The 24,598-nt window shown below is 36.9% G+C and overlaps 2 protein-coding genes across 9 annotated transcripts in view; one reads left to right on the forward strand and one right to left on the reverse strand.

Annotated features, from left to right (window-relative positions):
• The window catches only part of LOC137631177 (chloride channel protein 2-like), a 390,893-nt gene that overhangs the window by 329,910 nt on the left and 36,385 nt on the right, over positions 1 to 24,598 (forward strand). For all 8 annotated transcript variants that reach the window (XM_068362900.1, XM_068362895.1, XM_068362894.1 and 5 more), the window contains 6 exons: positions 864 to 1,006; positions 8,271 to 8,503; positions 8,713 to 8,888; positions 9,448 to 9,568; positions 11,140 to 11,280; positions 12,826 to 12,912. In XM_068362900.1, coding sequence (XP_068219001.1) covers positions 864 to 1,006; positions 8,271 to 8,503; positions 8,713 to 8,888; positions 9,448 to 9,568; positions 11,140 to 11,280; positions 12,826 to 12,912 — 901 coding nt within the window. The remainder of the gene's footprint in view (positions 1 to 863; positions 1,007 to 8,270; positions 8,504 to 8,712; positions 8,889 to 9,447; positions 9,569 to 11,139; positions 11,281 to 12,825; positions 12,913 to 24,598) is intronic.
• LOC137631179 (required for meiotic nuclear division protein 1 homolog) overlaps positions 6,630 to 24,598 on the reverse strand; it is a 136,178-nt gene continuing 118,209 nt past the window's right edge. The window contains exon 8 of the mRNA XM_068362904.1: positions 6,630 to 6,732. Coding sequence (XP_068219005.1) covers positions 6,712 to 6,732 — 21 coding nt within the window. The 3' untranslated portion in view covers positions 6,630 to 6,711. The remainder of the gene's footprint in view (positions 6,733 to 24,598) is intronic.

A 24,598-nucleotide genomic window follows, 5' to 3' on the forward strand; every position in this document is an offset into this window, starting at 1 on the left:
ATATATATATATATATATATATATATATATATATATATATATATATATATATATATATATATATATATATATATATATATATAAATATATATATATATATATATGTATGTATGTATGTATGTATTCATATGCATTCACATACAAATACATATATGCATTATGTGTTTATACAGATATAAATAAATGAATATATATATATACATATATATATATATATATATATATATATATATATATATATAATATATATATATATATATATATATATATATATATAAACATAAATATATATATATATATATATATATATATATATATATATATATATATATATATATACATAAATATATATATATATATATATATATATATATATATATATATATATATATATATACATATTTTAATGATTTTCCTTGAATATCTAGAAAAGTGAGAAAATGTGTTTTAATCACACCCCTAGCATGTAGACTTGCAATACTCTTGTATAGTTTCTCCTTTGAATTGCAAAAAGGAGAAATAGAACAGTTACTTTAAGGTTTACTATAAAATCTTTGGTATTTTAAGCAGGTGCTTACATGACCCTTGTGCTTTCTGTTTATGCTTGTAGAACATATTGTTAAGTGACTTCACAGTATAATCATGCACACAATATTCTAATTGATTGAGAAACTTATTACACTATGAGAACGACCACCAATGACAGTAATGTTATATTTATATAAGGCTATATTATATACAGATATTTGCTTTATTAATCCCATACCATTTATCACTTCTTGAAGTTTTATTTACTTTAAAGAGTTGCATGAAATTATTTTATTAATCAAGAGCAGCACTAATATAGGAAAAATTTATTTCAGAGCTCTAGAAGCTGAACAGATGCAAAAGGAAGCAGAAGATGCAAAAAGGGACGAAGAAAGGAAAAATAGACTCATGGATATTGAAGAAGGGAAGAAACCAGTTCCATCAGCAGGCTTAGCAATGGTGGCAGGAATTGGAGGGGGTATGTATTCTATAGAAACCTTATGGAAAAAATCCATGGTACTGTACTTTTAGCTATTATGAATTTGGTAGTGGTTTCCCGAAGGATTTAGTAGATTAGCAAAATGCTAACTCAACAGGTGATGAAAGGGTGAACTTATCCACCGATGATATTTGTTCAGTTCCTAATAGCAATTTGGATTTTTTTCCTGTGACTTTCCCCAAGGTTTTATCAATCTATTACTTCAATTATTTATAGTGAGCTTTTTTTTTTTCTTTTTTTAGGAAATCTTGATTACAGTTTCATATAATATAGTATGTTCTTTCAGCTTACAGATTTGTTGTGTATTTGCTTTTTTATATTATAAGCCCACCACAAACAAAGTTAAAGCAGACTGTATTTTCCCTATACAGTATTCAATATACTAGGCACTTGGCTTGTATATAACAGAAGTCGTAGTACAGTAAGCCAACCCAATTCAGAATATGCTCACTTTCGTCATTAGTGATGTACAACTGCAAGTGTTGCTGTTTTTCAAATCCTCTGGTAGCCCTTTTGCCTCTACCACTAAAATCGATGATGTAAGGGAACAACAAAGAAGGCTTAGTATGCCGACCAATGTGTTCCAGAAGAAACCACTAAGACTGACCAGCAAATCTATGCATATGCAGCTGTATGTATGTCCACTGTACTCTGTATTGCAGAGACTTGGAGTATGTATTGATGCTACCTCAAATGACTGGAACATTTTTAATATTTCATGTTTGCTTCACCTAGAAAGATTGGATTCCACAAACAATATTCTGGGAATGAACAAAATACATAAGCATGGATGCCATGTTTACTAAAGGCCAACTTCACTGACAAGGTCACGTGATCCGTATGTCTAAGAGATAGTTCCTAACAAATTCTTCATTGGCAGCTGAAAAATGGCCATCAAGAACCTAGAAACTCCATGATGAGGTATAAAGACCAAGCTTGCTAAGTGAATTGTAAAGAAGGGAAAAAATCCACCAAAACTGGAAACCTCGCTGGTGATAGTAATCTCTCTTAAATAATGGTTCATGTTAACACTGATAATGTTACTTAACAGATGATGATGAATGTGTTTATGAATAGTTTTCAGATGTGGTACCACATTTTCAACATGTCTGAAGATCTGATCCATTAAAATCTCTTAAAGTGGCAAAGAAAATCCTGATGACAAAGGTAGTGGTCAAACAGCTGATTTAGGCGAATGGATGATTTGGGCAGAGACGAAAGAATTACGCCTTAGATACACAAATTAAATCTTGCAGGTTTTCAGGATCTGGGTTTCCTGATAAACTTTGCAAATTCAAGACTAATTCCAAGAAGGATATTTAAGTCGCTAGGTCTGTCAATGAATATAGTAATAGCCACTCTAAGCCTAAACAAAAGCATCTTAGCAAAAAATTCTGAGGAAGGTCAGATTCTTTCTTTTAAACCGCTTCTGCAAACTGCAGCAACTAGAGAAGATTTTGGTCCTTCAGTTTGCTTCAATATTCTACCCATTATTAAAGACTAGTCTGATAGATGTCTATTGGATCTGTAGAAGATCTGCACCGAAGGTGATTTGAGACCTTCGGGCTCAGTTGTCCGGTTGTTGCAAAAGAGTTCTCACCCCATGGATGACATCTAATGCATTTTCCATGTCAGTCCCATTAGTCCTTCCTCTGATTTCCATGATCTTCCACAAACTGGGTTGAGATAGATGATAGATCATTCAGAGACCTATGTGTTTAGAAAATAATCCCCTCTGTTTTCAGTATTTCACATAAATGTGTTAAAACTCACGTTGGTCTGCCTATGTTGAAGAGACTCAATCCAATAAAGAACTCCCATATTTTCATTGACAATCAAGAAACTGTCTGTTGCCTTGGAAGGAGGGGAATCCTGGTCAAAAATTCTCAATGCAGTGGCTCTTCCCATAATGAACTTCTTTCAGAAGAGAAATGTGTCATCGCCATTCCATCTGTTAAGTTATCTCAACATAGTGGTGGGTGCCCTATCTAGACAGGTAGTCCTGCTTACGGAATGTATCTTGGATCAAATTTCTTTTCAGAGATTCTAGAGTTAGTTCTGGATTTCCAGATAGACCTGTTTGTAACAAAGAGAATCACAAGCTTTCAGTTTATGTAGCACTGAATGTACTGTAGATTCTCAGGCAGGGGCAAGAGATGCTCGGAATATGGATTGGAGCAGATGGTCAGCAATCTGTTTCTTGAGATGAGTTTGATTTTGAATGCTTTAAATATCCTTCAGGACTTTGCAGGGACAGCTGTGCTAATACTGTAGCTGCATTTTGGCCAAACAGCCCGTGGTATCTATTGCTTCAGTGTCATGAGACCAAGACTACCTCTGCATCAGTGTGCACCGCTATATCAGAAAGTAAGGAGTTGGATGATTTTTGCTTCCTCCTTTCTGACCCAGAACCTTCACATTTTGAATTTCTCTCCTGTATTTACAAGAGGAATTTCTCAGCCCAGAACTTGACTTATTTGATGAGCTACAAGTCTTCATCAACGATACAACAATAATATGTGTGGAAAGTCTGAAGGGCTTTTTCAAGGAATAAGTCACCTAGTCAGATAAATTCGAACTTCTTGGCTTCCTTTCTGGTCCACCTCTTGAGGAGAAAGCTCCAGCAATCAACTATCTTGTCATATAATTAGCATTAACAGAACTTCTCATGTGCACTTTTGGTGTGAATCTAGACTTGAACATGTTTTGTAAGATCACCCAAATTTTTGCTTTAAATAGACTTATAAACCAATACCTGTTGTATCATGGTCTCTTATCTTAGAGAGGGTGCTTGAATTTTTGGCTAAGTTAGATAATTCTTCCAAAGCCATATCTTTAATAGCTTTATCCTAGGAGCAAGAGTTAGGGAACTCATAGCCTTTCAGAGGGTCCAGGAGAGTTCATCACCATAATCCTGGGTCGTTTTCACTTCCTGACCCCAGGTCTCATCTTTATAGATAAAAATAAAAAGCCTCTTCTGACACGTGATCCACTTAACATTTTGGCTATTAGAGTTGGAAGATAGTAACCTCTGTCTAATGTCTACCCTCAGAAAGTAGTTCATAATATCCAAACCTACAAGCCCCTCTCAATGGGGACAATCTGTATTCTGATAGCTTCTCTGATTAAAAAAGCCGATCCTGTCTCCATCCTAAAGACCCACGATATGAGAAATATTGCTTCTTTGTTGATATGCAATTTTGGGACATCCAGAGCTTTACTGGTTGGACCGGGCATAGATAATCCAGAGAGAAGGACCAAGTCAGCCATTTTCTTCAATCGTGGTATTCAGTATTCTTCACTCATCTTTTATGAGGTAAGCATTTCTTCTTATCCATGGAAACAGGTACATTAATTGTATTTGTACTTGATGGTAGACAGTTGTCCGTAATGGTGCACAATTCTATTTATTAATGGCCTGGTACTAGTCCTTAGAGTCTATACAGCACATTAACCCCAAAAAGGGGTTTTGATTAAGGAAAACCTACTTTTTGGAAGGTGCTGAATTGTCCCCAGGACCCTCCTTCCTCCATAGCCTTGTGCAGGGGAGTGGGCAATTGATTCTAAACTGAGACCTTGAATATGGTGGTTGGGTGCAAAGTGATGCACTGGTAGCATTGTCTCTGACTCAGATGATGTTTCTTCCCTATGTGGCGATGCTGTAGTAATGACGTCACTCATAGTACACAAAATTTAGCATTAGAGGTACTGTTAAGTTTATTCGAGCCTGAACTAGTAGGTCTCCCTTATACTGTACAATCTTAGTACATGCTTTGCATGTTGATACACTGGCCCTAGAGCAGGGGAGACAATATTTCTTTGGTATTTATGTCGTATTGGATTCTCTGTTCTAGCCTTTTACTGAGAAGTCTTTGAAGACCACACAACACCTCTCCAAAATTCCTCTTTTATGACATATAAAATTTGTTGTCATATATGTGAAATATCTAGCAACTTCTTAATGCCTTTCATTATTTTACATCTTTCATTGTTTTATATCTCAGCTCTTGCAGCGGCTACTGGCATTGGTTTCAATTTTAGAGGTATGATAACAGGATGGAAAATACTAACAAAAGTCTTTATAGGCATGGCTTGGACCTGAATAACATTTTGATTTTTATATTACAGTATGTAATCCTACCACACCTATAAACAGATAACTTGAGTTTGGTTAATATATCCTATTTTTTTTATTGGTCAACTGACAAATTTAGCAAACTTTCTTTCATTGCCATCCCATGAATGTTTTAATACAGTGTGCTATTGAATTGTGGAATAGTAATTTTAAATCTTACTAATAAGACTTATTCTTCATTCTTGTTTTATTTTTATATAATTTTGTTTATTTTTCAATACATTCATTATACAACTATAGTACTTTATTAGAAACCATTTGAATTAGGGTGCAAAATATAGAAATTTCTCTACAATCAAAAATTTAATTTTGCTCCAAAAATTTATCATTCTGTCCCATTTCAGTGCTGATATCTGGACTATGTTACAAAGGTGTAAGAAGACAAGATAGTCTATATTGAATTATTTATCCTTGCATTAATAGCTTAAAATATATTAAGATTTTACATATTTTTTATCATAGGAAGTTTTTTAATCATTATGAGGATATATGCATAGTTAACTTGATGACAAAGATTTAATATCATGTGCATAAAAAGATCAATGATATACTAGTAAAAACCTTTCAAAGTAAAATATATATAGGCTACTGTTGATTAAAAGATGTTGAAGTTTAAAATTGCAGAGATGATAGTAGTAAACAGTTCTCTAACCCTCTTGTGAAACGGAAAGACCCCCATAGGATTCCTGTTGCATATTATTTGCTTGCACACACACACACACACACACACACACACACTCTCTCTCTCTCTCTCTCTCTCTCTCTCTCTCTCTCTCTCTCTCTCTCTCTCTCTCTCCTCTCTCTCTCTCTCTCTCTCTCTAAAAGAACCTGGTAACAACAGACCTTTGTCTAACTGCAGTACCTTGCAATTTTTTATCAATATTAGTAGATTCAATAGTCGAACACATAGAGAAAAACAATCTTATGATAGACAGCCAACATGGTTTTAGACAAAAGAGATCATAGTGTGACAAATATCTTGGAATTTTTCCATAACATGTTTAGCATTTATGACAAAAGTAGGGCAATAGACATCATATACCTAGACTTTTAAAATGCTTTTGACAAAGTTCTTCATAAAAAAATAATGATCAAAATTGAACCACTAGGCATCATTGACAAGACAGTTGAATGGATTGGAGATTGGCTAACAAACAGAAAACAGAGTTGTAATCAATGGAGAAGCTTCAGAGTGAGCAGATGTTACAAGCGGAGTACCTCAAGAATCCGTTCTTGGACCATTGCTATTTCTGATCTACATTAACAACATAGGTCTATGATTAACTAGTAGAATAGCCAAATTTGCCGACAATAACTAAACTAGGCATAAATGCTGCAAACTCAGAAGACGTAGAAGCCTTAAGAGAGGATTTAATGAAGCTAGGAGAATAGTCGAGAAAATGGTAAATGCTTTTCAACTGTTGGAAATGTAAAGTCATGCACATAGGTTATAGTAACCCACAATCAGATTACTCACTGCTGGGTAATGAAATAGAAAGTGTGAACCAGGAGGAAGATCTCAGTATTATTATCAGCAAGAATTTGAAGTTCACCAAACAGAACACAAGAGCTGAAAAGGAAGCACAAAAACTGATAGGTTACATAAAGAGACAATTCAAATACAGAAACAAAGACATTTGACTACAGCTGTATACAGCCCTAGTAAGACTCCATCTAGAATACAGAGTCCAATTCTGAGCTCCAAGTATTCAGAAGAATATAGATAGAATGGAAGCAGTACAAGCTAGGGCCACCAAACTAGTCCCAACACTAAGGCAATTTGGATATAGACGGAGGATGGAACATTTAAACTTACTTGATCTACAAACTCGATGACTAAGGGGACAGTTAATGGAGGCATTCAAAATTCTTAAAGGAATAACAAATGTAGCTTACAGCAATCTATTCATGCTTAGCACAAATCAGTCCAGAGGTAAAGCATACAAACTGGAAATGAAAATATACAACACCTCTCAATGTTGCAATTTCTTTACATACAAAATAGCAAATACTTGGTATAGACTTCCAGCGGATGTAGTAAACGGTGACACGGTAAACGAGTTCAAGAAAAGTTAGACATGATCATACAAACTCTCTGAATGCTCTAACTAAATCTCTCTACCAAAGACCAATGGAGTCTCTGCGGATGGACTAAAAAGTCTTTGAGACATCCAAAATCCCCCCCCCCCCCTCTCTCTCTCTCTCTCTCTCTCTCTCTCTCTCTCTCTCTCTCTCTCTCTCTCTCTCTCTCTCTCTCTCTCTCTCTCTCTCTCTCTCTCTCTCTCTCTCTCTCTCTCTCTCTCTCAATTGAAAAGATACACCATATATACACAAAAGTATAGTGAAGAATAACCCGTTTCAAAATTGGTTGAAAAAAAATAGTCTGGATGGCACTTTTATTGTGTGTATTTTTAATATTCATTCAGAAATACCTTTCAGTAAATAACACTCCTTTCATAATTGTGATACTCTATTTATTGTTTTTATTTATACTATACTACTGATCTGGATATTTCAAGTTTCTCAACTTTTACCCTCTTTTTTGTTGAATTGAGACTATAGATCTTGTGTCATATGACCTAACGTAAGGCATGGGAGGTATTCAGCACCGAAATGCAACTGGAGGGAATACCTTATATTTGCACAAAAAACTAAACGCTAAGAGATTGAACAGACAGATGTGAAAACACGGGCAAGGGTAAATTAAGTGTGTAAGAGGCGAGTTCAGCTTGGGACAAAGGGATGCGGCAAAAGCCTTTTTGTAATATTTACATGATGCACTTATAGCAATACCTTTGTATGGGCTTCCTTTTTTTACCTTAAGTTCTTTGTGTGTTTTATACTTCTCTTGAACATAATCCTAATTCTTGTTCTACTCAATGTTCAAATATTTCTTTCACTTCTGCACGGTGTTTTCTTCCTATCTATATTCTTTCTTCTTTGTAATATAAAAAATATATATACCGGTATTGAAGACATGCTTTTAGAACCAGTTACCCTACGTTGTTGCACCATAATGTTTATAACAGGTTAAAGAAATGAAAATTTATATTTATAGTAGATACTGTATCGCTAATTGAATCAACTTTTCTTCATCCATCATTCTAGATATTCAGTCGCCAGATATCTCAACTCCGACTACTACTTCCACATCAGTAGCATCACCTAATTCACCCATAACAACTAGTGCAACAGCAGATAATCCTATGATATCCGTTACTGCAAGTGGACCCGAAGAAAAAGAGGAAAAACAAAGAAGGCCCTCCAGGTTCGAGGTTATAAAAATAGATTCTCCAGCAAGACACGAGTCCATGGTCACTTTGCAAATAGATCCTGTGGAGGTAAATTTGTACTGAATTTTGTAGATCATCCTGTATTTTTCTGTGAATCTTCATGTTACTACTCTGTGGAAAGTTGGTAAATTATAGTTTATTAATACTGTACACTACTAATAATCAATTGATAATACTGTATATATTAAAAATTTCCTGTAGTTATGAGTAACATGTATGTATGTATACAATGTAGGTTTTTCTTTTTCAACAACTAGATTCCAACAGCATCAGAATCTGCTTTAGATAGATCGTCCGAAGCAGCACTAAGGTCCCCATTGCCAAAATCTATTTTGAAGAAAACTAATAGTTTCATCCTTCATCCAGCGTCATCATCTCCATTTGTATCACCTCAACATACGCCATATGCCACTGTTCATGCTGGAGATTCCAGGTAAAGGAACGATCTTATCTTGTGTATTTATTTCCCCTTGAGTAATAAAGTATCTTTACTCTTATTAAGAATTAAATATTTGGCACAGGTTTAATTTTGTTTTTCAATTTTTATCAGTTTAACCCAATTTTGTTGGTGCCTATTGTTAATAACTTCTTGAAATTCAAAACATTTCATTTTACTCTGTAATAATTGAAATATTGTCATTATTATGTTTTCAAAAGTTAAAATTATGTGCAGTCTTAACTGATGTTAAGTCATTAGTTGACTCCAAATCTTACAATGTAACGTAAAAAAAAAATACTTTTGATAAATTGACGGGGTAAAAAACCTTCTATATAACCTATAAACAGCCCCAGGTATCTTTTCTAATTTAGTAAGTTATTTGATACATAATTTTTTTATTGTGATTTACATGAATTTACATATTTTAATTGTAAATAATGTAGGAAAAAACAAAAATGTACATTATCTATCTCATTGTATCTTAACAAAAAGTGAAAGTAAAAAAACTTACACGAGGTATGAATATTCACGTTTTATATCATATTCTTTGCAGACTAAGACAAGCTTTTGAAGCTGTTTTAAGAAAAACGAGTCTACTTAAAGTGGATGACAAAGGTATTCATAGCAGTCAAAATCTTGCAACTCCAACAAGTGCTTCCAAAAGAGTATCTCTTGTAAGTGTCTATTTCTTATTCATTTTTTATCAATTAATTTCTTCTTTAAGATTAACATACGATCTTTTTAAGAATTGGCATTGAGTTCAGAATTTTATTCATATGCTGCATCAGGATAATTGATTATGATATTCACTTCAACATTTCAATTTTATGCAATTGCGACAGGAAAAAGGAAAGTTTAGGATACAATATCATCAAAACATGGAATACAATGAAATTTAACATGAATTTGAAACAAGTTGTTTGTGAGCAAAACTATGTGATCCTCAATAATTTAGCAGTTGGAAAAACTACTGTGGGCTATTTCATGAAAAGCTATATCACCTACTGGTAATTTATTTTATAAAAAAAAAAAAGGTATTGATTTGAGTAAGATTACACACTTAGCAGCCTATTACCTAGTATATTATGAGCAATAAATTTTAAGCGAGTGAGATAAAACCGATACGTTAAATATGGGAGCATAGATGAAAATATGGGTCAAAATGTTTTGAGTGGGTCAGTCATATAGTGATGTAAAAAGGATTTATTTATGAAGAGTACTCTTATGGGGATAAATGGGAACCATGAGAATGAAGTAATAAATGATTTTAAGAATTTAGGAATTATGGAATGGTTGATTTCTCTAAGTATTTAAGGAAATATAGTGGATAATAGTAAAATGGAAAAGAGAGGAGTCTCTACATAGGTGAAACCAAATATGTTCCAGCGTGTATCTGTCCTAAAGATTTGGAGGAGACTTGAATGGTTTTTGGAAGCCAAAGTGACATTGAATGAGCCAAATCTCCTTTCTTAAAGTTAAGTGTCAATGTTGAATACAAATGAAGGAAAAAAGCGGTAAAGCCTTTTACATGCACTGTTTTGCATAGTCGGTGTTCATTGTACTAAGAATTGAAAGGTTGAAGAATATCGAGTTACACCAAAATATTGAAAAGGTTAGCATAGGCAAGAGGATGTATCAAGAGTATTTTGAGGAAAGAATTGACTCTGATTGATTAATTAAAAGTGTATAATTTGGATCTGGCAAGGTATAGGAGACGAGTAAGCCCTATAAATTGTTGTGTACAGGGTGTCAAACTTAATATACTTTGAATGTGAGGACCTTAATATCCATGAAAAAAAGATTGCCTGCAAGATAAGGGTAAGGGGCTTAGTTACTTGGTTATTGATGGAAATTTTGTGCAAGTGTATCAACCTGCAAATATTGTAAAATCTAATTGCATGAGAAGTTCTTCTTCAATTCTGAAATTTAACTGTGAATGTGGCATTGATCAATTTGTTTTCCCTCTAGAACCACCCCTTGTAAGTGGAAACTACATGCCAAAAGATTTCCATAGCTAAATTCTCTGCATTTTGCTTTAATAGATAACCTTTCCCAATTTATTGCGTGAATAAGATCTTGTACGTAATTAAACTAATTTATTTGTATGATTTTTATCTTTTTATAGCAGATTATTTGTTTTATTCCATGTTTGTTGTTTTGCTATCCTTCCTTGATGAATAAAGGATATATATATGTGTGTACTCTTATACATACAGTATTATATAACATCACCTTTTTACCAAAGCCTGCAGATCGTATGATTGAGATGACCTTAGAAGAACAGCGAAGATGGGAGGAAGAAGAGCTCAATAAAGAAGTTGATTTTAGTAAATGTCATATTGATCCTGCACCCTTCCAACTAGTCGAAAGAACTTCACTTCTTAAGGTAAGTTTCTTCCAAGCTTGCTTTTACAGTAGTGTTTAAATTTAGTACTCCATAAGGTTATAAAGAAGAAAAGTCTTAATGTAAGGAACTGTTTTGAATGTTTACTGAAAATAGAGAAGTAAAAAGGAAAAAAGATTGTTACAAATCTTTTCTGTGCCATATATAATTGTTGACCGGCTGTAAGATATGTTTATAGTAAATACAGTAGATTCAATAATTTAATGTTAAAAAGCTTCAAAAGGGTTAGTATTCTAGTGAAAAGAAATGGAAAGTCAAAGAGAAAATTAAACAATAAGAATGAAAATATGAATACAAATGAAGATCAATAATATTTCAAATAAGTATCAATTCAACAATGGAGTGAGATTCATGAAAACCTGGCAACATGAAAGTGTTTACACCAAGTTTAAACTTTTTAAAATTTCTACTGATTTGACTGATGAACATCATTCCCTAACTTGGTCAGAGATTGAATTATACTTAATAGAATATTTTGTAGCATTGAGCCTCACTAAATTAAAGGCAAGAATGTAAGAATTTTAATGCATACCTAGTACTATGTGGTGGATAGTATAGTCTGTGAAATTTTTAATGAAAAGAATTATTGTTATTAAGAAAAATCCTTTCACATCATGTACATTTCCCAAAATGAACGACTATGCCAGATATTAATATCCAGATCAAGGATAGGGAATTTGATATTCAATATACTTAGTTTTTGTATAGTTAAGAAAGAGATTGGCTTTATAAGTTCTCAAAAGTGAATTTGCAATTGATAATCACACCTATAATTTAAAAATGAGTTAAATGTAGTTGAGGAAATTTTGTCATTGAAATGATCTGGGCAAGAAGAATCAGATGTTCCAGACATGTAAAAAGCCATATTATGAGATTTTTTGGGATTGGATTCATTGTTGGAAAATTTTATATCTTTTGTAAGTGCAAAGGTGCTTCGCATCAACATCCCGACTCTGCCCTCTGAGCACAGAGAAAAGTTTCATACTGAATAATTTGTAAGGAGGATTAATTCTTGTGGTGCTCTTCTTACATTTTCCTGTGTTGTATAGAAATCCTTGAATTCTGGTCATTAAGTTTGTATAATCGAATTTGATTGTAGTGTTTATTTTGACCAAGTTAACCAGAAGGCAGTCATTTTCAATCTTAAACAGATGGGTTGCTTAATTATTTCTTAGTATTATTGAATTTGCAAGAGATATTTCAAAGAATAGTTGCTGAAGGGCACAACAATTTACTACAGAAATTAAATCTGTATTGTTCGTAAGAATGATGTACTTGGCTGTACTTGATTCAAGGATCCCATCTGAATTCCTGGAAGAGCAATCTTAGCATCTCGGTAAATTCTTAGTTGGTTTTCCCCTTGTCCATAAGTAACATATGCAAATAAAATATAAAGTTTCCAAAATTTCAACAATACAGTATTGTAAAACCATAAATGTAGAGGAGGATACTTTTATTATGTTTCAGTGAACTACGTGTATTTAATGTTGTGAATTAAAGGTAAATAATTGAAGTTTTTATTTTCAGGTTCATTCACTTTTCTCAATGTTAGGCCTCAACCATGCATATGTAACAGCAATAGGTAGAATAATTGGAGTTGTGGCCCTAAAGGAGGTAAGTGCTTTATTATATAGTTCTGTTTTCTATAAATATAAAGAGTTGGCGTACACTATTATCCACACTTACTTGGACATGGTTTAAGGTATCTTTACCTTTTGAACCAATTGTTTTTTATTAAATATATTTTTTTGTGGAAATGATGAGACTGTTTCTATGTTGTTATTATTATCTTCGTTTGTTTTATTATTTACAGTTATTATTATGTATTATTATTGTTATTATTATTGTTGTATCATCATCATTATTATTTATTAATGTTATCATTATCACTATTGGTATCGTTATGATTGTGGTAATCTTTTTAGTTATTGTTATCCTTACTCTCATCTTTATAATCAGTATTATTGCTATTTTCATTTTTTATATGCATTATCATCCTGGATTATTAAAGCCTTATTGAAAAATCACTTCCAGCAAAGCTAAACTAGGTACTAAATGGCCTCTGTGCTCCCACCGCTTAGACATATGGCGCAGTTTCAGTCAAAGAAAGCAAATATCATGGTGAACACAAAAGGTACCAATATTAAAAATTATGAAAAGGAAAAATTATCCCTCAGTCCAACTACTGAGTAAAAAATAATTTAGAAATAAAATACTTCAAGAGAGGTGTGAAATTAACCCCCTCTTTAATCCATACATATGGTACAAATTATTTTTTTTATTTGTGAAGGAAAATGTGATGTTTAATTAAGATTGTTTAGATAATAAGTTAGTTTGAATTTGATTTATTATATGCTGTTACGAGGTAATATTTTATACTCAAACTGTTATCCTTCATACCATTTTGTTTTGCCCTGAAAATTTTGACCTAGTTCTCTCAAAACAAATTTGATTAAATTTGAAGTTGATTATTGGAATTAGTACATTCTTTGGCATTTATTTTCATGGAGTAGTATCCTAATGTGTCAGAAGATAGGTTTGGCACTACTATCGACAGTTCATCTGAGGCATAATTCACCCCAGGTTTTAAGTTTCTAAGCATGAAAAATTTCAACCAGCCAGTATCAACTAAAGCACCTGATTTTAGACTTATTTACCTAAATTTTGATTCTGAATCAGAAAGAGAGTTCAGCACTACAGTCATATGCGAGATTCTGCAAACCTTTGCCAAGTGGCCCTTCTGCTTGTCCTTTTTACGGCCATAAAGGAGAGCTTAATCAGGGATGATACTGAAATAGGAAAGGCATATTTTCTTTTTTACAGTCACTACAATTTCATGTATTCCACACAAAGACTCATTAAATAGGGATCCCATAAATTGATATCCACAGTATTGATCAGTAGACCCAATTGGCTTTAGCAAAATAAGACGCCCACTTCTTTAGCGCTGAATACAATGAGGGAGTACGATCAAATGTAGGTGTAGACAGAGCATTATATTTTCCCAAAAGTCATTGCCAAGTAGCTTTTCGTTGTAAACCAATAATGAATGCATCAAGATTGTGTTCTTCCTTTTGCAATTACTACTTAGGGGCTTTAAAGCATGAAAAACTCATCAAGGGACTCCTTATTTATTGTTGACAGCTTGCTAATGAATGGCAGGGAAAATCCTTATTCTTTGGTTTAACTTTCATAAGCACTAGATACCAACTCTGTTTATTCTGGTTATGCTTAAACACTGACAACATTAATTGTAATAGGTACATTTCCATTTTTTAAAGCTCTTGTAGCTTGATCAGTGTTCTGATCAACTTCAAAGTATTATGGTCTGAGGAACATATCCCTGTTAAAAGAGAGTTCCAGCATATGTCTAGGCTTCATTTAATAAGGAACAACACAAGACAAAACAAATAGATATGAAGGATAATGGCTTTGAATGAGTATACAGTGTATCCTTACCATGTAACAGCAACCAGTCCAATAGTTTTAAAACTATCGTGTTAAATAAACAGTCATAATTGAAATGACTGAGACTCAACAACTTAGCACTAATACAGCGTACTCTGGTACACTACCGAGAAAAAGGTCAGTTATATGTTGTTCCTACCTCGTAATTTCTGAACTGCATATACATGAGAAGCATCAATCTTGAACCTTTTGGTTTGAGAAGCATAGAGGTCTCTGTAGAAAACTACCCATTTTTTGCCCATCAAAGTATTTATAAGGGGTAATTGTTTGAATGCCTCCATTAGGAGATGATTTGAATTTTGTTAGTAAACATAGCATGGTATCATTTTCTGCCTTTTAACTAAAATTTTTTTCTATATCGTTTGATGTTTTGAAGTGGGATGGTGCCAATCTTCTTTTTGAGAAAATACATGCTAGGTCCAAAACAGAATTTTAATAATGAAATCTATTATTGTTTAGATCACTAGATGTTCATATTGTGTCTATCTTGAAGCTGTTTACATGTTCGACATGTACCTCAAGATAAAACTTCCTGTTTTTCTCTGCAAAAGGCCTCCCCATCTGGGAACCATTGCACCATCTGACAGTTGATGGTAACTAACACAAGTCAATGCTGTGCTATAGTTCCCTTTGTCTTTTAGTTTTGGAAGTCAAAAACCTGATCATTAGACTCTTTATATCGCTAATCAGTAGTGAAGGGGGATAGATGGAGATGGGTTAGTGAATGAAAGAGATGGGAAAGTAACAATTTAGATTGATAAATTTATCAACCACCTGATACTCATTTAAAAAGTAACAAATCCCAGCCCCAAGTAAACTCATAATCACTTGAGTTTCCCTGTGAGATTCCAAACCTAAAACTACAGTCTTTACTGACCACCTTCTAAAACTTGTCTTATACAGGTATAACAATTAAAACCTCAAACTTTCTCATTTAGATAAAAAGTAAAACTTAAACTATATTTAAGCATATAAATTGAATGTATATTCTTATTTACACCATATTTATCACATTTACAATACTCAATGGCTTGTAAATTTCTATTAAAAACTGTTTTTGCTTAAATAACTGACCATGCAAACAACAGAGTTGCTTCCAATACTGATTTCCAGAAAAGAAAGTTCTCACACATACAGAGGTGCAGCTGAACTACCACTTTGTGAATTCAAGACTTTAAGGCATTCCTTTGACTTGGATCTAAACTCACTGTAACCTAGTCACGGAATTATTAATTAAAAACAATACACTATAACAGTTTAGGAAAGATGACCTCAAAATATGAATTCATAAACCAATTGAGAACATTTACTCTTAATATTTCTGCCTTGATGACATACAACTTTACATTTCTTACAGAACAAAACAAGAAAACCTTCTCTGGTTTATTAGTTTTCCAGCCCAAAAACAATTCCCATGCACACTCCACACAGTAATTGCTAACAAAATTCGGGGAAGACATTTTAATGCATAGCAATAAGCAAACAATCTTCAGACGACTGAACGTAACTGACATGCCTGAGAATGTGGAGACACATAAGATACTGGCACATCAGTTACCACTTACCACAAGAATATTATCTCCTTTACTAGGGGCATAAGATTAGCAAGGGAAAATACATTTTTCTAATTTCATGGGTAAATGTTGATTAAATCGGGCTTCTGGAAAAGAAGCAATATGAACTTCAGGTAAGTGTAGAAATAAGATATTTTATTATTAAAGTTCTGTTTTTCCTTAAATAGCAAAACTCCAGGTCTGACGAGAAAATTACGATAGATATCACATCCACTTGATAAAAGTTGCACTGGAGATGATGCATTATGTTTAGACAAGTTGTTGTCTAATTTGTTAATTGTTTCATGCATCTTATCCTATGAATAAGTTATAAAAACTTATTCATATCATTATATTACTAAAAATCTTGACGAAATTATAAAGTGTTGATAATATTTGGATCTGACATGTGACTTTGTAAAGTGTTATTATCTATTGCAGTACCTCATTTAGTACTGTATTTAATCTTTCAAAGGGTCAAAAATACTGTAATTGTTACAAACTATTTTTGTTTTACCTATTCACTGTTCCATTAATTTTTTTTCAAGTGGTATATTTTGCTTTTGCTTTTACGTAAAATGATAGTGGCAAATACTGTAACATAACTCTCTATTCTACTGAACAATTGCAGGGCCATTTATTTTATTGGTAGAAAAATTATTATTTAGCTCAGTAATAGGAATTTATTTATGACTTTACAAAACATTAAATTTCAACGGGGGAACTAATAGCAACTTTCTTCTGTTTTGTTGTGTGAATTAACATGTAAGTGGTAAATAGTACTATTTCACATAGTATGGCAGTATAGCTTTTAGAAGAGATTTGTTGTAAGTAGGTGCTGCTTGTGCAGGATTATATATATGTCAATACTAATCAGAAAAACATCTTTGATATGTACAATTTTTTTTCTAATATTCATTTTTTAGTGTTATAAAGGTCTTTACTTTGATTTTGAATCTTACCTTGTATATTCAGCTTTACATGTAACATACAGCACAGTGTCTGCGTTTTAGTGTAGCATTCATTCAAGACCAATATTTCATTATTTTCTACTTCACATCCACTAACACTTTTATATTTGTTATAATTCCATGTTAGGCTGATAATTTATGCTTTGATTTGTCTTCATTAAATAGAAATAACATAATTTCAAGTAGTTACTAAGTACCATAATTAATGACACTTATATTGTGAGTAGTATGGAATATGGTATGCTGTTACATTCAAAGAATTTGAAAAGTTTCTAGGTGATAAATATAGTAAGGAACTGAATGATCTTTTATTGAGAATATTTTGAAGTGGTGATTTTTCTTATTCTAAGCAGGTATCTCCTGTTGAAAGCATTTGCCTTCTGGCAATATTTAGTAAAGACAATTTCCCTAGTTATGAGGACTCAGGTCTAATGTCGTCCTGATGGAAGTTCCTTTATAGTAGCTTCCTAGGTTATATTTAACTACTACAGTGATATATCCCAGAGAATTTTACTTAAGGTATCCAGAATTCTAACTCCTGGCGCGAATATCCCTGGCTTTCGCCTTTAGGGATATTGCATAATATCAGAGGACGTATTCTTGACACGTCACATAGCTATCTACACCCCTAATAGCATTTACGCTTTGAGAGGGGAAAGTGAAAAGTACCTGTATTGTAGGAGAGGCGATATTAAGCCATCGTTTCTACTCCTACTACTGTTCAGCACCAGTATGACGTCACGTCCGGGCGCCATCTTGTCATTCTTTGTAGCGTTAGCGAGGTGCTACAGATACAGTACTTTTGGGAGGGATTCATTCAGCCTTTGTAAAAGGAGGGTGGGTCCATCAGGACGACATGGCTACCTCACCCATAAATAGATTTTTCGCTTCGCTCAAAATCCGTTTTTTGGGCTTTAGGCCATGTCGTCCTGATGGAAGTTTACCAGAGCATTAATGTGTCTGTGGATTTCCCATTAGTGCCAATAACCGCAAGATAAATTTTCCTTGGTCATCTAGACCTAGAGACACATGGTGTTACCGTCATACACCAGTTCAACTGATCATGGACTATGTCAGTGCTTCCTGCCCCCTACAGGGAAGAGTCATGGTAGACTCTAGGGAAAAAACTTGAGGATTGTAAGTTCATATGAACAATCTAGCAAACAAACTGGTATATTGGTCTCATCAAGCATAATTAAAATGGTAATAACATAAATACTTGTTTCCCCTGGAAAAGAAACGTGAAGCCACTTTAAAGGAAATATTGTAATATTTCATGTTTCTTTATTTCTGTCGTTACAGTTTATAAACACTTGCGTAGTTATACGCATGGCACATGTGTAAGTCTATTATGCTTCTTTCACCTTTATATTTAGAACAGTCCATAGTGTCACTACCGTGATACTTCACTAAACATGTCACTCCTTCGGGAGGGATCATGTACACCCTTCACTAAAAGTCCCAATTAATGCACTGTTCTTTGCAGTATTTAAGCAGCAGGTTTTAGTACACTACCTGCTGCTACCACAAAATGCTTAATCTCTTGCACTTCTTTCGCGTAGTGTTTGAAGAAAACCCTGGATGACTTCCATTCCGTATACGAGCTAAAGCTTTCAAAATTCATATTCTGAAAGAAGTTTAGAGACGAAGCTATTTTTTCTCGGATCATGGCCTGTGGGTGTGCTGTTTGGATCCGCTCTGCGAATGAAATAGATGATATTTGCCCTTAATTGTTTCAGAGTGAATGTCGAACCTGAGGTTTCTCCCCTAAAAATCTGTCCTCCCTTAAAGTCTGAAGTTCTACGAAGATAGACCTTTAGGCATTCTACTGGACATAGAGATGCATCTTCCTTCAGAGGGCAGATTCTCCAGGGACCCCACCTTTTGGTGGGCAGCTCATTCTTAGCGAGAAATGTTGGGTCAGGAAAGAGATTCAGTTCTCCGCATTCTGTGAACTGAATGTGGCCCTCATCCCTCGAAAGGGCCACTATTTCGCTAACTCTGGCTCCTGAGGCTAGTGCAAATAAGAATACAGTATAACTTTTTGGGTCAGATCCTACAGAGAGCAGTCTCCATTGTTTAGGGTTGAGGCTAGATGAAGAACCTCATCCAAGGACCAAGAAATGGGCCTCGGGGGTGCTGCAGGCTTAAGCCAAGCGCAGACTTTAGGAATCTTATTGAAGATTTCATTAGAGAAGTCCACCTGGAAGGCATATAGCAAGAGTCTAGTCAAGGCGGATTTACACGTAGAGATCGTGTGGCTGCTAAACTTCGTTCATGGAGATGAATAAAGAACGATAAACATTAATCTATCGAGATTTCTTTTGGTTTCTTTGCCTTGACGAAGGCAACCCATTTCTTCCAGGAAGACTCGTATTGTCTTCTAGTAGATTTCGACTTATATTTTTCTAAAAAGTTGGTACTGTCCTTCGAAATCCCGAACCTTTTCTTGACTGCTAAGGCGAGAAAATCATGAGATGAAGGTTCCGGGTTTTGTGTGATGAAGCGGAGACAGTCGACTTCTGCACTTCTTGAGTCAGAACTGGATCCGGCAACGGGATCAGCTTCAGTTGCAGTTCCGTTATCAGAGGGAACCAGATGCTGTTGGGCCACTTGTGAACCACTATCGCTGCTGTTCCCTGAAAGGATCTCAGTTTGTTGAGGACCTTCAGCAGGAGGTTGGTTAGAAGGAACAGGTAAATCCTGGACCATCTGTTCTAATCTAGGGACATCGCGTCTACTGCTTCCGCTAGAGGATCCTTGTACAGGGCTACATACCGGGGTAGCTTCTTCTTGTCGCTCGTTGCAAAGAGGTCCATCTGCAGTCCTGGGGCTTTGCGTAAGATGAAGGAGAATGATCTTGCATCTAGGGACCATTCTGACTCTATCGGGGTGAGTTTGGATAGAGCGTCCGCCGTCACGTTGCGGAACCCTTGAAGGTGAACTGCTGATAAGTGTATTCTCTTCTTTACCGCCAAGCGGCCATCACTTAGTTGATTTGGGGCGATCTTGAACATTGTCGGTTTAGACATCTCATTATCACTTTGCTGTCCAGGATCAGTCTGATGTGGATCGAGCAGCGAAGCTTCATTTTCTTCAGCGATAGAAAAACTGCCATGGCTTCCAGAATGTTGATGTGGAAGGTCTTGAAGAGGGAGGACCAGGTTCCTTGGACTTTCCGTTGGTGAGAGTGGCCTCCCCATCCTTCCTTTGAGGCATCCATGTGAACAGTGACCAAGGGTGGAGGTGGTTGCAAGGGTACCTTCTTCTTTAGGTACTTGACCTCCGACCATGGCTTGAGAAGGGGTCGCAGACGAGTTGGTATCTGTCTTGTTAGATCTCTTCGAGCGTTTGATGCATATCTTCTCGAGACTCCTGATGCATCCTTTAATTGTACTCTCAGCACTGGGTCTCTGTCACTGAGGCAAACTGTAGAGAGCCCAGTACCCTCTCCTGTTGCCGTCTTGATATCCTGTTGGATCGTAGAAGTCTCTTGACAGATCCCGCTATCTCTCTCCTCTTCTTTGATGGAAGGGTGAGGCGGTGTGACTGTAAGTCCCAATGAACGCCCAGCCATTGGAACTTTTGAACTGGAGATAGTCGTGACTTTTCCAAGTTGATCTTGAATCCTAGATGTTCCAGGAACTGGATCACTTCCTTGGAGACTTGCGTGCATTCTGCTTCGGATGCTGCCCACACCAGCCAGTCGTCCAGGTAGGCAATCACCTGAACTCCCTTTAGGCGTAGTTGACGAATGATATCATTTGCAAGGTTTGTGAATACACTTGGGGCTATGCTTAGTCCAAAGGGCATGGCTCTGAAGACGTATTGTCTCTTTTGCAGCTTGAATCCTAGGTAGGAGGAAACTTGTCGATTGATTGGGACATGCCAATATACTTCCACCATGTCTATTGAGACTGTGTATGCCTGCTTTGGCAGTAGGGTCCTTATGTGTTGAAGAGTAAGCATCCTGAACTTGTGGTTCACTATGAACTTGTTGATTGGCGACAAGTCCAGCATGACCCTGAGGTTTTCCGAGTCCTTCTTCGGAACACCAAACAGCCTTCCCTGGAACTTGACGGACTTTGCTCTCCTTATAGACACTCTTGTCTAAGAGTTCTTGGACATATTCTTCCAGGATGGGGGTTGAGCGTTGGAAGAATTGAGGGAAAGTTGGTGGAGTTGTTTTCCAGCTCCAACCCGGTCCGTTCTTGATCAGGCTGTGGGCCCAGGGATCGAAGGTCCAACGATCACAGAAAGAGAAAAGTCTCCCCCCTACCGGAAGCATCTCACTTGGAGTGCTGGGTGGAGGACTTGCCTCCTTGGCCACGTCCACCCCTGTTGCCCCTGCCTCTTGAGGGGCGTCTAGAGGAGCCTCGAAAGGAACCTCGAGACTTAGGCCGAAAGGTTGTGGATTGTCTTTCAAAGGCCGGGGTAAAAACAGGCGAATGTGTTGCTAGTTGCTGGGGTACCAATTGGTACGTAGTGGGTAGTCGTGCCACCGGCTGGGGCACCGTGGCCACGGGAAGTTGTTGTTGTTGTCTAGGTGGGCGAGAGGGCACTCTTGGTCTCTTAGTCTTTCTTTTGTGTTGGGGACCCTCATCTGGTAAAGACTCTTTGTTGACAAACCCCACTTTTGGAGACGATTTCTATTCTCCATGGCAGCTTTGTCGACAACCTCTTTGACCACTTCACTTGGGAAGAGGTCTTTTCCCCAGATGTTGGAAGATATCAACTTCCTTGGTTCCTGCCTCACCGCAGCCGAGGCGAACACGAATTCTCTACAAGCCTGTCGGGCTTTGATAAAGTTGTACAGGTCTTTGGTGACTGTTTCCAGGTGAGCCTTGGCAAAGACCATGTACATGTCTGGGGTTGGAGAGACGCTTGCCATCGTCTCCAGTCCAGTCTGAAAAGACATTGCGGCGGCAAGACTTTCCTTCGTTTCCTGTTCCCTTCGCAGGTGGAAGTCCGACAACTTAGGGAGGTCTTCTCCGAACTGACGTCTGGCAATTTCGGCCTCCAACTTCCCGACTGAGAAGGTACTAAACACGTCCTTCCAGTCAGCATCATTTGATGGTCGGGCAAGGGAGAACGGCCTACACTCTTCGAGTGTGGGGCAAGGTTTCCCCGCCTCGACTGCCAAACCCTTTTTCCATAAAGGGGAAGGCACGGGTAGAAGCAGCAACAAAGGATGGGTGCTTCTTACTCAGTGCCGACGCTTTGGAACTAGTGAAGGCCCTCTCTTTCAGCGTGCTTGTAAACAAGGCCTGAGCTTCGGCTCTGTCTCCTCTTTCGAAGGAGGCTCCGTCCTCAGACGAACGTAGCAGTCTGGGTAGGCCCCTTTGCTGGGCCAGATTTCCACATCTTCCACTGGGACTGTGCCCAGCTTGTCAGAGAGGAAGATCTTGCCTCCCGACATGGGCATGTGCTCAGCATGCCTCCATGGGTTGACGTCCGAGAAAGCAGGAAGGTCCTTCACGTTTAGCTTCTTCGGAACTATATGAGAAGCTACGAGTTGGTGCATCTCTGAGCTAAGAGAAGCTTCTTTCTAGGTAGACTCCTTCTTCATATCCTGAAACATAGACAGGATAGAGTTTAAGGTTTGGCTTATGTCAGCCAGGTGAGGGGCAGAGGAGGTCGAGGGGACGGGCTCTGCCACCGGAGCTGATGAAACCGAAACTATTTCGGTTCCTTCGTTGTCGGACTCAGGAGGTAACACAAACTCTTGCTCCTGGTCTACGGCTAGAAGACTACGTTCAGTGTCTTCCGAAACAACTGACATGTTCTCTTCTAGCTGGATGTCCTTCATGGCATCCGATACGTCAGATTCTACCGGAATCTGGACAAGGGGGATCTCTGCGTGAGATTGCGGGATGACTGCATCCGAAGATGCCCTAGGGAAAAAACAGGCCCTCATCTTTTTGTTAGGAAGGTATGGCCCAGTGGTGTTCTTCTGAAAACCCCTGACCCACTTACGCAGCTTCTCTCTTGCTGCATCCCTTGACTCAGTCGACTTTTGATCATCAAAAGCCTCAGTAACCAGATTGGAACAAACGTCACATATCTGGGGGTCCCAATACTTCAGATAAACCGATGTCGCTGCACAGCGCGCATGCGTCCTGCACAGTCCATGGCCGCAGATGTTTTTACTGCGGACATTACAGAAATGGTTCTCACACTTGGGATGGTCCTCCTGTAAAGAAAGGAAAGGCAGATGAATATTCGGTGAATTATCTCACAGCATTTATTATACAATATTATGTATATATATTTAGCTTAGAATAGGTAAGCTAGAAAAGAAAAAGGGAAAACACTTACATGTGTTTCCTGTTCAGCCCATTGCTATGACCTCCCTCAAAATTGAATTTCCAGGTATTTCTAAGGATAGAAATATTATTTGAAGACCTTTATCCTTCATGATATATAGAGGTGTAATTTAACACCATCTTCTAGAATTCAATATTGGGGATTGAGTATAGTGATCACTGTAAATTAAAGAAAGAACTCACTTTCTTTATGTCAAGTGGCCTCACAATAGGCTGCCCATGAAACAGTGAAGGTTAGAAATGTATGGGCTACTGTACAAACTATATAGTGGTTTTCTTATTGCAGTATGATCTATATCGCAATTATACTGGCCACTGCACAGTCATATACTGTAGAACCTCCCGGCATACGCCAGCATGTTAGTTCCTGGGTTTAAGTTAGAAGGTGTACTGCCTTCTAGTAATAGACCGCCGGCTATTGTAGGTCGCCGGCTGCCGGGAGGCTGCCGACATCCGGTGGTCACCGTCAGCCAGCGGCGGGAGTTATGTCGTCAGACAATCATTCGACCACTTGCCAACAGTCCTCATAGCTGCCGGCAGGCGGCCGATGGGTCACCGGCTGCCAGTGGGTCGCCGACCCATACCAGCCGGCGACAGTACAAACTGTCAGCGGTCTGCAGTCTAGGCGGCTGCCGGCACCCTCATTGCCGCAGGCAGTTGGGACCCAGGATACTAGTGGTAAGAGAGAAAAAGCATGGATGAGGAGACATGTAAAGGCTCAGCCTTACTGCCCTACATCTGGAATGAGGGTTCATATGGAAGAGTGGAAATGTTACATTCAGGCTTCCATCCAACCACAACCCTACCGATCTCTGCCAGCAAGATTATGGAAGGCAGACCAAGAGAGGACTGAAGAACACGCGATAGTGGTGGGGAATCTCCGCCGGCACGGCACAGCTGAGCAGCCGGCAGAGATCCCAAGCCAATCCCACAACCTACCGACACTAGGGTCGATTGTAGGATGATGGCCAAAGGTATTTGA

This window comes from Palaemon carinicauda, chromosome 39, assembly GCF_036898095.1.
Source record: "Palaemon carinicauda isolate YSFRI2023 chromosome 39, ASM3689809v2, whole genome shotgun sequence".
Lineage (NCBI taxonomy): Eukaryota > Metazoa > Arthropoda > Malacostraca > Decapoda > Palaemonidae > Palaemon > Palaemon carinicauda.